Source organism: Amphiprion ocellaris, chromosome 2 (assembly GCF_022539595.1).
Source record: "Amphiprion ocellaris isolate individual 3 ecotype Okinawa chromosome 2, ASM2253959v1, whole genome shotgun sequence".
NCBI classification, from domain to species: Eukaryota; Metazoa; Chordata; class Actinopteri; family Pomacentridae; genus Amphiprion; species Amphiprion ocellaris.
The window spans coordinates 29,514,280-29,528,377 of record NC_072767.1 but is presented as its reverse complement, the minus strand read 5'-3'; the positions used below and the strand labels follow the sequence as shown (position 1 = coordinate 29,528,377).

The 14,098-nt window shown below is 39.2% G+C and overlaps 1 protein-coding gene across 4 annotated transcripts in view; it reads left to right on the top strand.

Annotated features, from left to right (window-relative positions):
* LOC111562694 (inactive N-acetylated-alpha-linked acidic dipeptidase-like protein 2) overlaps window positions 1-14,098 on the top strand; it is a 520,178-nt gene that overhangs the window by 319,135 nt on the left and 186,945 nt on the right. For all 4 annotated transcript variants that reach the window (XM_055016278.1, XM_055016281.1, XM_055016283.1 and 1 more), the window contains one exon: window positions 12,793-12,885. In XM_055016278.1, coding sequence (XP_054872253.1) covers window positions 12,793-12,885 — 93 coding nt within the window. The remainder of the gene's footprint in view (window positions 1-12,792; window positions 12,886-14,098) is intronic.

Sequence of the window (14,098 nt, the reverse complement as noted above, 5' to 3'; positions counted from 1 at the left end):
TTACATTGTAAAGATACAGTCAGTGTTTTTCAATTCACAGTCAGTACTTTCTGATAGAAGACTTTTAGAATAATATAAATGTTTGAGCAGCTACTCCTTGGCAAAGCTTTAAGACCGATTCATACTAAGAAAACCTCACACTGCTTCCTGTTTATATCTGAGAAACATCATTATTTGCTTACCAAGAGGTTCCTTGCCAGGAACTTTAAACACAGATCATATGTTGGTGTTTGAGAAGATGCCATTGTTTTTCAGGTGACTTTCCAATTGTTTAATGACAGACATCAATACGACAACACATGTCCAACTCCTGGGTCTTACGTCTAAGTCTGTACAAAACTTTGTCTAAAAGCTGAGTTTCCACTATTAGTCTATCATTTCTTATTGTAATGTAATAGGTGTGATGAGCTCTTGCAGGGACTGCTACACTAAGGGAACCAGCAACGGCAGTCTTGGTATACTGAGGTCTATGGTTGTGTATGCTGGCTTGTGTCATATGGTAAAGGGAGTCTATGTGTGTGAGAGAAGTGCACGAAAAGGGAGATGGATACAGTATTAAGGGATAATTCCTGTTTTCGAGAGCATAAATCCCCTCTTATCTCATCATCGTCACTTCGGGCCTCTGCCGCATGACCACCTTCTGCTCCTTCTCCACCTTACTCGGAGCTCTCTGTCTTTCACTTAAGCCTTCACTCAGTCCTCGTCGCCTCTTGTCAGCATGTTTCCCCATTGTACGTGTGTGCCGTCTGTCCATTTCCATTTATTCCCCAATAAATCCAAGTGGCTGATCACTGGCTGGAACACTGCATTCTACCCTTTTCCAATGTTGCACAGATAACAGTCACACATACTGCAACCCGATCCACCTTCACACATACGCACACACACACACACACACACACACACACACACACACACACACACACACACACACACAATTCATCACCATTGGGCACCCATGCAACTCAAGTGGATAATCAATGATGCACCTCCCAAAAAATCATTGGCCAAAGACGTGAGTAGTATTGATGCAGGTGGGACGATGGAGCGTGTGTGTCCCAATGTTGTCATGGTATTGTTTTCAGTTGTGATCTTTAAGTCCATGTTGTTCAAAAATAGAGAAGAGTTCTGTTTGATTTTAAGTATTTTGCTGTCATATATGTTAATGAGCATCGCTGACTGATACTTTTCTATAGTTATTGGTTCATAGTCGATTCAGCCTTTTTTAAGATTTTTTTGGTCTCACAGTGGTGTAAACATTTCTTTACCTCGATGTCTTTTGTGTGTCATGTGTTGTAATTGCTGTATCAGATGCTGTTCCAGTTTTGGCAGAAGCATTGTTGGTTTTGGAGGGCAAATTTTGAGTGTGCGCTCTCTGAAGACAGGCGTGTGTGTCGACTGAGCTTAATGTACATCCAATGGTTTGCAAGGTAGGCTTCTTTCTGAAGTGTTTCCATTACATCAAATACGTTTGAAAGAGGGAGAGAACAGGCACAAGAGAGGGAGAGGGACAATGGGAAGACAAAGAAAGAGAGCGAGAGAGATGTAATCTGTCTCCAATCGATTGGCTGCACCACTGACCACTCTTGGGATCCCACTATCATTTGTTTCCATCTGTCTGCCTCTTTTCATTTTTTTTTTCTTTTTAATTCCTTTTCTCCTTATTTTTCTCTTTTAATTCCCATTCAATTAAGGCTGGCTGTATTGACTGGCCACTGGTTAATTGCTCAGGGGCCCTCCACGGAGATCGCCAGACCTCATCGAGACAACATGGTCAGCCTCACACTACTCTTAGTGCTGAGTATACATGAGTGAATTTATGCATGTGTTTTACTACTTTTACGTTCATATTTTCAGTTATGTCCACTTGTAAAAGCTGGACTTTTAAAAAGACTCTGGTTTGCATAAGTTATGTTAGTTTGAGAGCATTAAATATTGCATAGCCTTGCAAACTTTATATTACTTTTATTCTTTTTATGATTCTTCTGCGAGAAAATGTGTCTTGCTGAATTGCCAAATGATATAGTACAAATCAGAATTGCCACCTTCTAACTACCACGTACGAAATACTTGCACCTCAGCAGTTATTTAGCATTCGTTTGCCACACACCAGTTATTGTTGTCTTGACATATAGCAACATATAAGTTACCACTTTGACATGGAAAGTGTTGTATCTGCAACTAAACATTTCTGACACCCACACTAAGTAAGCACATCCAAATGTCTTCAAGCACTTTCTGTATATTAGATTTATTAAATACTTTACTGTATGCCTTCCTACACTGATTTTTCTTAAAATGTCTCTGTCAATTTTGTAAGCAGAGTTTAAGTTTTTCCTTCCTTTGCATTCATTTTTCTGTGCGTTTTTCATTTTCAGCAGCTATTTTATGGAGTCCCGGCACTCTCTTTGATTTAAATGTAGTTCCTAATCTTGACTTCTTGTTTCTTTGCTCATATCTGTGGTCCTGTATCAGTACGTGTTTATACATGTGGATGTGTTTGCTGGAAAGAACATGTCTACCTCTCTCATGCCTTCAGCCTTTTTAGATTGATTAATTCACTGAACACACCCTGTCCCCATCAGGCCTCGGGGCTTTGGCTCTGACTCTATCTGAGTGGTCTGTCTGTTGACCAGACAATTACCAAGCTAGTCCATCACTATCTCTAAGGCGTGTTGCTAGACCCTGTTTACTCTGGCAAGGCTGATTGATCACACACACACACACACACACACACACACACATTTACACTCTTAAGTGATGGCACAGACACACACACACACACTTTTCTGTTGCTCCCGGCTTTGTGTTCATACATGTTTGTGCTTTTTATTCTACTGGAAGTTAGAAGCTTTCCAAGAGTGTGCGTTGGACAAGTTGATGAAAGAGTGCAGCGACTGGTGGGAGTGTGACAATGAGTCCCTTCACCCTGCCAGAACATCATAAATGGGCACTTAAGCTTTTGATTGGCTGTGTTGGCTCATCTACTACTGTAACATTTTTTATTTGTGGCTAATCATGGTATTCTAATAAACCTCACTGACAGTTAACTGAGTTGCAAATACTGTTCTTGCCCTCTAAAATTTACCCTTCACATTAACTAAACTGCGCCTGAGGTTTCTCGGTTAAAGTATGCTTGTGTGACATACAAGGATTTGCTTCCATTTGCTAATTGAATAATCTATCAACTATAGAAACAAATGAACAACTGTTCTTTACTAAGTGGTTCATATTCAGCTATCAGCTTTTAAATCTAGCTTGACGTTGTTTTCGGCATGTGTTAGCTGACAATAAAGACAGCGAACATGCTGGTTGTGTACTCGTATATGTGATTTATGTGAACTGTCCCTACATCACTGTTGCTTCCGATGCTAAGCTTTATGACATTATGCCGACAAGCTGTTAAACGCAGTGGCTGGAACTGAACCATGCATGCAGGGAGCTGTCATGTGCACCCTGAATGACAGAAACACACTAAAGAGATAGACAACCAATAAAATCATAATGTAGTTTTTACTGGTCCACTGGACCACTGATGAGTTCTGGTGGCCTACACCACTGTGACCAAGTGTCTTTTTCTTGATGGCAGAGCGGCATGGAGCAAGCAACAGACTGATGACAGCATTAAACTCCCAAAGCTCATTTGATAACTTACTGAGAACCAACGCTGACATTGACTCAATGGAGCTGCAAATGATGAACTTTCCAACTATTGTATCTGTTCCTGGACCATACTGTCCCAATCTAAGTATAGTTAAAAAGGCTTCTTCTTTTATGCTTAATCTGGTGAAGGTCAACTTAGGCCTAGCAATGCAGTGGTGGAAGCCATGGTTATATTTTTGGTTCACTTCATGTTCCTCCAGTTCCCCTGTGCCAAGGTCAGCAGTGAACTTGCTCTGGACACCCAGAAGACTGCAAGGAGGTGGTATGTGCAGTAATAGTAATGCCTTGATTTCAGAGCATTTGCAAAAACCACACTAGATGACATTATCCAATGATCAGCAAATATTCTTTGGCAACTAATAATTCTTTGGCAACTAATTTTGTCCTAAATTAGAGTGGTGATCTGATTTTGTGCATAGATGAAACTGTCTTGCAGTGCCAAAAATGGCCAAACCACAGCTGTTAACACAACTTTGGATGTAAAATAGTGTTAAATAGCATTGTTTTTTGGAGGGTAAAGATTTCCCTTAAACCGTTTCACCCGGTTCCAGGATTCAGCTCTTCTGTTAGTCAATAAAACGCAACCTGCCACTGCCTTTTAAGAGAAGGTTCCCAAGTATGATCCATCACTTCAAAAAGTTCCACAGTTGCCATGGCAGAATATATAAATAAAATGAGTGTAGTCTAACATATGCCTGAGTAGTAAAGGTTGAATTTTAGAGGCAGGAAATAAGGTGAAAATTTGATCTATTAAAAGAATATTGCTTGTGGAAGTTGTAGGCACTGGATAGCGATGGATATTACAATGTGTCTTTTCTGCACAAAACACACTCACTTGTTGTAATTCTATATGCTTCATATTTCTTTCATTATGTTCTGTCTTTTTTTTTTCTTTTTTTTTTTTGCCTGAGGCACTATTACACCGCTATTGATAGCTATTTGCAGGTTTCCCACATTCACACTTACTGCTGTTTCTTCTGCTCAGTATTTATTATCCTGCAGAGAACAGCACTGTGAAGCTTCTCCAAACTCTGTGATTATATATCAGCCCAGTTCATTACATGGCAGGAAAACAGTTGTGTCCTGTTACCTGTTGTAATTCAAAGCTCATCATGAAGATTGGCTCATTGCTCCTTGTTGTTTCTTTGTTAGTAATTTATCACAATATTTGCGATAGTATGCCATCATTTTAAATGTGGAGTCTTGAAACATCATTGTACAATTCTTTCAAAAATGAAAAAAATTATTCGTAAACTCTTGCAAAAGTTTGTCATTCACTGGCCTCTGTCTGTCTAGAAAGTATAGTGCCAGTCTACAGTGACAGTTAGTAAATAGCATATATATACTGTCTGCTAGAGCTTAAATATTTACCATCAGGAATGAATTACTTGGCCTCTTATCTGTATATTAAACCTGAAAGTCTCAAAGCCCTTTTATCACCAGTTATCAAACAGCATTAACAAGATACAAAATGACTCATGACATTGAGTTCATCAGAACTCTAAAGGTCAAAAAATAGAGAATGTAGAGTTAGCAAACCTATTAATTATATTCTTTAAACAAGAAAAAAAGATTGATTTATTTCAGAATGCTTGTGTTTTGGTCCAATATATATCCTTGTCATAAAAAAAAACAATGTGATTGTGTTGACTTTCATGCACCTTCATTACAGAAGCAGTTATATGAGTTTATATCATCTTGTGTTATCCTAAACTTAAAGTGAAGAGCAAAATACAGACACTTTGACATTCAGACCCTCTCTCTGACACACAAACAGTCCCACACATTCATCTACAACCTATTATTGATGCCAAAAACATGATTGAAAAATGTGACTTCAGCAAATCTGCCTTTCTTCTTTGTCAGTCCCTCCTTTCTTCATTTTTAACACAACATGCAATTCTTTCTTTCTCACTCTCAGTCTGTTTCTGTCTCTCTCCCACTCAGAACAAATGCCAAAAGTGTACCAAATTTCCGTGGCAATTACATTGCGATGCCGCAGAGGGAGAGGCGAGCGAAGCAGAACAACTTGAAATGGCTTTATAGAAAGGACTCCCAGGCCCTTTAATTACACCACTATTGATTGCTGTGTGCAGGTTTCCCACATTCACTTACTGCTTTTTCTTCTCAACTCTGCATTTAATACCCAGCAGAGCATGGCACCGAGATACTTCTGAATTTAGACTATGATTATATATCAGCTCTTTTCATTACATGGCACTTGTGGTGTAAATGTATGGGTCCGTGGGTGATTAAAATAAATTTGGGTAATTGCAAAGATGTGATTAATTTCTTGTGGCAGCGGGCGGTGTTTGAAAGTTTTTGATGCTGTCAGCAGTTAAATGCGAGTGAGTCAGTGTATGTGGCTGTGCAGGAAAGCAGCAAAACTGTTAAGTCCTGTTACAAGTTATACTTCAAAACTGCACATAAATCCAGATGCAGTCTGTTTGTTTGGTTTGGTTCAGTTTTTCTTGTTGTTCTCTTAGCCGCTTCATATTTTTTCATGATCTCATTGATCTTATTACCAGTACTACTGGCAACAAGATTTGTTGTTTGCCAAGAAATTATCCACAGAATGTCATTGTTAACAATTTTGCAAGTACAAATCAAACCAACTAGTTACAACTCGTTGCCATCTTGTACCAAAAACATTGGTCCATGGTGCAAAAGTGTATCAGTTTCACACTAATGGCTGTAAAATTGTGAGATGCCTAATATTATAGCTCTGGTTCATATTAGCCTAATGATACTTCTGTAGGTAGCCAGGATGTAATTGATCATTATGTTAGCTGGCCTAACTTCACTAACCCTTCTAGCTCAAACACCTAATGCTTCTTTTACATTGTTGCCTGTACTCGACTCTTGATTACTCACTTGGGAGAACAGTTACACTAAAAATCCAACACTAATTGGTGCCTCACTGAAGAAGAAAACGATCATGAAACGTTTCACAAGTTTCACTTGTTTTTGGGATCTCAAGCAGTGTTTGGACCCAGAAATGGCTATTATGCCACTTTTGGTCAGATTTAACAAGTGATGTGACCTATTTTGTAGTTTTGGTGCACGAGGAGTGTTTTTACAAGAGCAGTCATGGGTGATGCTCCTTGAAGCAGACAGAGGTTAAGTGTTTTGTTTAAGGGACTGTTTAAGAAACTGAAAGGCTGTGCTGGGTGAGGACCAGCATCCCCATGAGACAGCTTGTCCAACCATTCTAGCACAGCACTGCTTCCAGGGAAATGTTGCTAAATACCACCATTGGTGTTATCACAGTTCATTTCGGTTTGATGAATGGTGAAATTAGGGCACATTCTATCGTTGTTGCTTCTGTTTTCTCCGTTTCAACCTGTTAAAATAATGGCCTTTCCATTTAATATAGGCTGTGAAAATCCAACACGTACCATAGTCCCTTTTAAATATTTTCATCAGCTCTCTGTGCTTAACTTAGAGTCACCTCTTACCTGTAGAAGCAGCCCTATCTGTAAACCCATTCATCATGAAGGGGAATTACTCCATGACAAATCTCTCTCCCCTCTCTCTGTGCATACGTCTGCAGACTGAATACACAAACGGGCCACATGTTCCATCCCTCCTCTTTAGCCATAGTCATTTGTGCCTATGTCAGAAGTGATAAATGGGTTATGTGACGTCTATGAGAGAAAGCAGTGCATTTTTATAATGTATTAAACAGGAGCGAGAGGGTAAGCAGACAGGCGGGTGTGGAGGAGAGGGGAGGGGGTTTGGAGGACAGGAGCGAAGCTGGAAAAGTGGGCTGTCATGCTGTGGTGCTGTGCTGTAGGCAGGGGACCTCTGTCACACACAGTTTGAGCCCCTGCTTCACATCTTTACTGGCACTTGGTCTGTATTTCCCTCAGATTTCCAGCCATCAGGCCCCCCAGAGCTCACAGCCGTCCAGCAAGGCAGCCGAGCTGGCAGACACAATATCCAGTGACTGCTCTGTCGAATGCATCATATGGCACTGTATGTGTGTGTGGTTGAGCGTGGGCTTCTTTTGCCCTCTTTGTGGGAGCCGGTGGGAATTTTAGACCTTCACAGGAAGGTTTTCTATTTTAATCCATTCTGATGCTGCTCATTGCTTTATAGAGTAATTTAAGGATGAGAACATCACAGGACTGCATGGTATTGTAAAAAAAAAAAAAAAATGCATTGTGATATTTATTTTCACACATTTAACATGTTCATATAATTTTATCTATTTGTCTTGGTATTGTATTGGTTTTACAACAAAATTTGCATGTTGTAAAAAATGACATTGTGATATTTTCTTTTTTGGTATTTTGATCTGAAAAAATTGACACATTTTCATTAGAGGACCTGAATAACTGTTTGTAAAGCATAAATGTCTGTAGAAGGATTAAAGTGATTTGTAGGACAACGAATCTGCTTAGAAAATTTAAAAAAAATGATTTTGAAAAAGGCATCTTGCAAAGATGTACAATATATTATTCTTTTTATCATTTTGCTTTGAATGCTTTGGAGATCTTTCTTTGTGCTCATCACAAAGATCCTTGTGGTGCTGGTTAGAAAGAGGCCGGACAAAGTAACAGAAACACCTTTCAAATGTTCATGTAATTTGATCTATTGGTATAGAAGATGAGCTGTATTGGTTTTACAACAAAAAGTTTGCATATTGTTAAAAACAAAATGATTGTGATGTTTTCTTTTTAGGTATTTTTGAGATGAACAAATACACACATTTTCATTAGATGACCTGATGAATTCTATGTGGAAAGAATAAATGGTCGTAGAAGGACTGAGGTGATTTTGTAAGGGCAGGGAATCTGCATAGAAAATTTAAAAAAAAAAAAAAAAAAAAACATTTTTATAAAAGCCACCCTGCAAAGATGTACAAAATAGTATCATTATTCTTATTATTTTGCTCTGAATGGTTTTCAAATGTGGCTTTGCACTCGTCACAAAGACCTTTGTGGTGCTGACGTAAATGGTGAAATTGCAGCGGTAATGTGGTGGCAACTACTTGAAAACACTGCCAATAGAGTACCTGTTTTTGGTCAGCATTCCTTTTTCTGTAGCCACACTATCTCTATACAACTCTCAGTATTTCTTTTTGCATCCAAATCTTCCTTTCCGGCGTTTCTGTCCTGTTCCTCGTTCATGCCAACAAACCCTGTGTCTTTAAAGTAAAACTTACATGTGAGCAAGTGATGTTCTATCAGGCAGACTTCTCTCCAAGATTAGCGATGGAAAATGAGAACCATGTGTGTTTTATTTTTGTATCAAGCAGCAGAAAAAGTCATGACATGATGTGTTAGAGTTCATCTGTCTATTGTGCTTGCACACATCTCAGTGCCGATGCTAAAATATTAAACAACTTTGAACAGTTATTTTCATTGTTTGTCTCCAACACACATTGTCAGGGCTAAAACGTGTTTTCAGTGCCTTCTATTTCTCGTGAAACATTTTCGATTCTGAAGTATTGGCCAGTTTCTGTCACAAAACCTCAGTCAATAGAATAGTGTTATATGCTCGCCTGCATACTAATGCACATACAGATATGTGTAAATGTGTGCTGGTAAAGCACTAAATACATATTCAGCTAATCTTAACAATATCCACACTTTCCAGCCTTCCTCACTTCTTGTCCATCCTGCTCAGCTGGTGTAAAACTGGAGCTCCCATTGTTTTTGTTGTATTGCATGGCACTAAATAACATGAGATTATTGACTTCTATAATATTCTTTTGGCTGAGATTCCATTTTATTCTAGTTTGTCGTTTACTCACTGTGATTTGCAAGTGAACAGCGACTGAACTTTAATTTCCAACAGTTCTTCTGTGTGCTCCTTAAATGGTAAAATGAGTCGATTCGTTCTGCACAATCCCCCCTTTGTCATCAGTTATTACTTGAAGATATAAGTCTTCTGAGAGAGCTTAATCAATTCTCAATTAACCAACAGATGAAAATCAAGATATTAACCTTGTTATTATGTCCCAATGGTGTATTTTAAATATCATAAGAGATATTGTGTTTGTATTAAGCAGTCAACACCGTGGCTGAGCATTTACATAAAACTAATCAAAACTGCACTGACGACAGTCTCAAAAACAGTTTCAGACTCCTGGGATTTCATATTTCACAGATGTAAAGAACCATTCTTGTCAGCTTGCAGAGTAGGACATTCTGTATGTTCACTCTTCTTCAGAGTTTGTTTCTGGTTCGCACACACGTATGGCCAAATTACCCCTATAATACAATCTGCCATTGTCTCATATAGTTTTGGAATGCTTAAGCAAAGTCAAAGTTGAGCTGATGTGCTCGAGTGGAGATAGAAGCTGATACTAGATGTGAACACGCTAAAGAGAGCAAAGGTGTGGAGTTGCGTCCAAGTCATTTTAAGGCAGAAAATGATTTTTTTTTTTTTTTTTTTTTTTTAAATAGGGGAAAAAAACAAAAGCTTCTGGGTATATAATTTGGATAAGGACGAGTTTTTAGGGGTTTAACCAGTAACTGGAGAAAGACTAACTTCCTCTGTGTCCTCCTATGAAAGTTTACATAAAGGAAGGAAGGAAGCAAGACTGAAAGGAGTGGCTTTTTAAAATGGCTATGAGTTATTTATAGTCTCTCTTTACAACCTCTGCTCTCACTCTTACTCTCACTCTTATGAGGTAGAGAAGTCACACACACACACACACACACACACACACACACACACACACACAAATGCACAGTGACAGAAGTGGGAACAGTCTGACCAGAACAAACAGAATAACAAGTGGAATCTAATTATTTTTACTTCACTCCAACCAACCAGCCCATTAACCACTTTGTATTAACAGAACATTGCAGTTACTTTTGGCTTAGTTATTAAATTTACTGTGTAGTAGTTAGAAAGAAGCCAGACAAAATAACAGAAGCATCCTTCTTATACCCCTTTATATATATATATATATATATATATATATATATATATATATATATATATATATATATATATATATATATATATATACCAGGAACCGGCGGCCCGGTTGGCGTCCTCCGTGGTGGGGTAGGTAGGCGGCGGAGAGCGGGCAGGAGAGCCTCGTTCCAGGGGGGTGACAGGCGGGGTGTTTTCCAGAGCCGAGGGGGGCGTACGGCTGGCAGAGACCCTCCACGACGAGGCGGGGATCCAGGAGCAGGCAGCAGGTCCAAGGTGCGGGAGGGAGGGAGGTCTGGTCAGGGCTGGATCCGGAGTGCTGGAGATGGAGGGACAGAGCAGGTGGAACCGGGCAGCTGGGTCAGCGGAGCTAAACAGGAGAAACAGGGTTAGTCAAGGCAAGGCTTTTTCAATGGAGAACTTTAGCAAAAGTGCAAGGTGAAGACAACTGACTATGTGAACAGAGTTTACTATCTGGCAGGGTGTGGAGCGTGCAGCCAGCTTTTATGGTGGATATGATCATCAGGTGTGCTGCACCACAGCTGCCCGGAGTTCCATTGATGAGTGATTGGTGATCAACAACAGCTGGACAGAGCAGGAAGGTGGAGAGAGGAATAGGAGGAAGGAGGGGGAGGATGAGGGAGGTCAGGTGGGGGCTGAAGCTGGGACAGAGGAGGGAGCCCTGACACATCGTGACATCATCATTTTGAGGCAACAGTGATGCCTTGAACTGTGCACTAACATCCTGATGGAGTCTGGACACTGGTGATGGTGTTGCAAGGGAGAAGAATGAAAATCTGGATGGATGTCATGTGGCTCAGGACTAATGACGAACTTATCGGAAGGAACCGTGGGTCAAAAAGTCAAAACTGGAGGTGAGCGGGGTGGAGGAGGGTTGCATCGATCTGACCCTGAAACGACAGCTGACAGCAGCAGAGAGAGGAACAGTTTTAAAATGACAGCAGCAAAAATGTCTGGCTCAGAAAGAGAGGTTGTGATGAAATCTGATTCGTCTCACAGAGGGATGGTCTTTCTCAAGCCCAATCGTCACGACTTCATCAGTGTTATTCTGTCTGTATGCACAATCACAGCAGGCTTCTGCTAGAGTTCTTGTAAATATACATTTTACAATCAAATGATCACAGCAGCTGTTTTCTAGACCACAGAGGGGAAAATTTCATCCTAAATGCAGTGTAACCTTTAAGTTGCTGTCTGTCTGTCTTTGAGCACTTTATGATTGAATGCACAGGCAGTCACACAGAAGTGAAATGTGTGTGTGCTCCATAACAGTAGCACTGTTGTATATTAACAGTAAGTCAGCACCGATGTAGACAGACTGCTGGAGGTTTTAATAGTCGACTTTCACTCTCATGAACTTACAAACTAGGTCTGCATGATATTGGGAAAAAATTGCCACTGAGATATTTTGTTTTTCAGTGATCTATGGTGTGATATAAATATGAAGAATGTAAATGTGATATGAAACACTGACATTTGTACTGGATGGCTTGTTTAACTCTATTAGAAAATAATTCTTCATTCTGTCTGTTAAGCAACTCGGTGTTTTTTAAATAGAGTGTATTGAAAAAAGTTTATCTTTTTTATCTGAAGTTGCAAAAAAAACAACAACTTGTAGCATTATGTGTTAGTTTGTTTTCATTTGTGTTCATTTGAAGAGTGAAAGATAAAATACTGAAAATAAATTATATAAGCATGACATAGTGTGTCTGATTGTTTTGCCAAGCTTCAGTCCAGACTTTTAGGAATGGAAAAAAAAATCAACTTTAATGGACTCTACGGGTTGCTAGAATGGATGAATTCAAAGTTGCATAACCTGTTGATTGGTGGGTGGTTTGCTTGATTTTTTCCCCCTGCATTTGAACACCTTTTTTTGACCACACTCAGCACCACTGTCCTCTGATTTTCAGTTTGTTTTTCCTCCAGTCTGCTTTCATTTATACAGCAGCCTGTTAGTTTGAAAAGGTAATCTTTGATTCAGAGCACAAACTCTGAACCTGTCTATTTCTGTATATATGTTATTTTTCTTAGTGGTAACACATGTTGCATCTCCCTGAGGACGAAATTCAATTCAGTATCACTGAACAACACAGTAAAATGTCGAATTAGCCAATGTTATCATCATGTTTGAAATCAGTTACAGTGAATTCCAATAGCTTGTTTTTCTATCCCCACTGAAGCTCACCTTAAAGTTGATCTTTTTTTGCTTCTTCCTAGAGCGAAAGAAGATAACCCTGACTGTGGGAAACCAGTTGTCCTACAAGAAGATTTACAATGTTGTGGGATACCTGAAAGGAAGGAGGAACCCAGGTCTGTACAAAAATGCACTGACATTTTTTTGTGGAAGCAACAGCAGTACCTCAGAATTTGGATGTTTGAGCAGTGATAGACCAAAGTGTTTGCTCTTATTCAAATCTGTGATGACTGCGGTACCTGCCTGTAGTTAGTCTTAGTTTATATTTCTCTTTGCAGTAACTTACTCTGCAAGTTCAGTTCTCAAACCACCTCTGTTTGATTTAGCTTAGCACGGATAGCAGAAAACTCAAATGAGATGAATGCAACAATGTGACATTTACGAAACATGTCTTGCATGAGAACTGCATGAGAAAATGAATGCCACACTGGGACACCGTCAGCCTGAATCAATGAGACAATTTTATATTATGCAGCAGACACTTCTGAGGGCTCATTACATGATTAATGGAAGAGGAAAAAGGAAAACACTAAGTTCTGATACACAAACCAGCTTTTTTTTTTCCCTAATCTGTGATTTTTGTTGAGATATTGGACCACTGGAACATTTATTGAAATGAAACCAGACAAAAAGGTTTACAGGGTGGCGCTTATAACAACTCATATCCGTCTGAAATGTGAGTCTGACTACACACTGCTTTTTGTAAAAAGCTGGAAACTACTGGTTTATTCTTTAACAATTTGTCATATTTATAAAGCTGTTATATTATCCGTTGCGTAAAATGTTTGTTTCCAAAGAGCTGTCTGGTAAATGCAGCGGAGTAGAAATTAGAATATTTTACTCTGAAATGTGGTCAAGTGGAAGTACGAAGAAGAATGAAAATGGAAATACAAGTACATTGAAATTATAATCCACTCTTTGAATGAGCTAAATTACTTCTTTCCACCACTGTCCCCAGCCAAGAAGTAGTTAAATGCTTAAAATAGCCAACTGGCACTTTCACACTACAGTTTTTCACTTCAGCAACAAAATGTAAAATGTTAATTGGTATGTAAAATGTTGCTCTGCACTTTTCTGGTCACCCAGGTACTGCACTAAAGTGTCACTGTGACAATAAGCTGCTGTGTCTGTATTTATTCATGGTAAAAATGAGATTAATATGATGTAATGTAACAACAGGAACACAAATTAAGTGTAGGGCATCAGTTGCACCCAGTCTCCAGTAACTTCATATATTTTTAGAAAAAAAAAACATTAGAAAATATGCATTTTGAGACCTACTAAACTTTTAGGTCTGTATTAGTGCTCCACCAGCTCCAGAGGTGACCC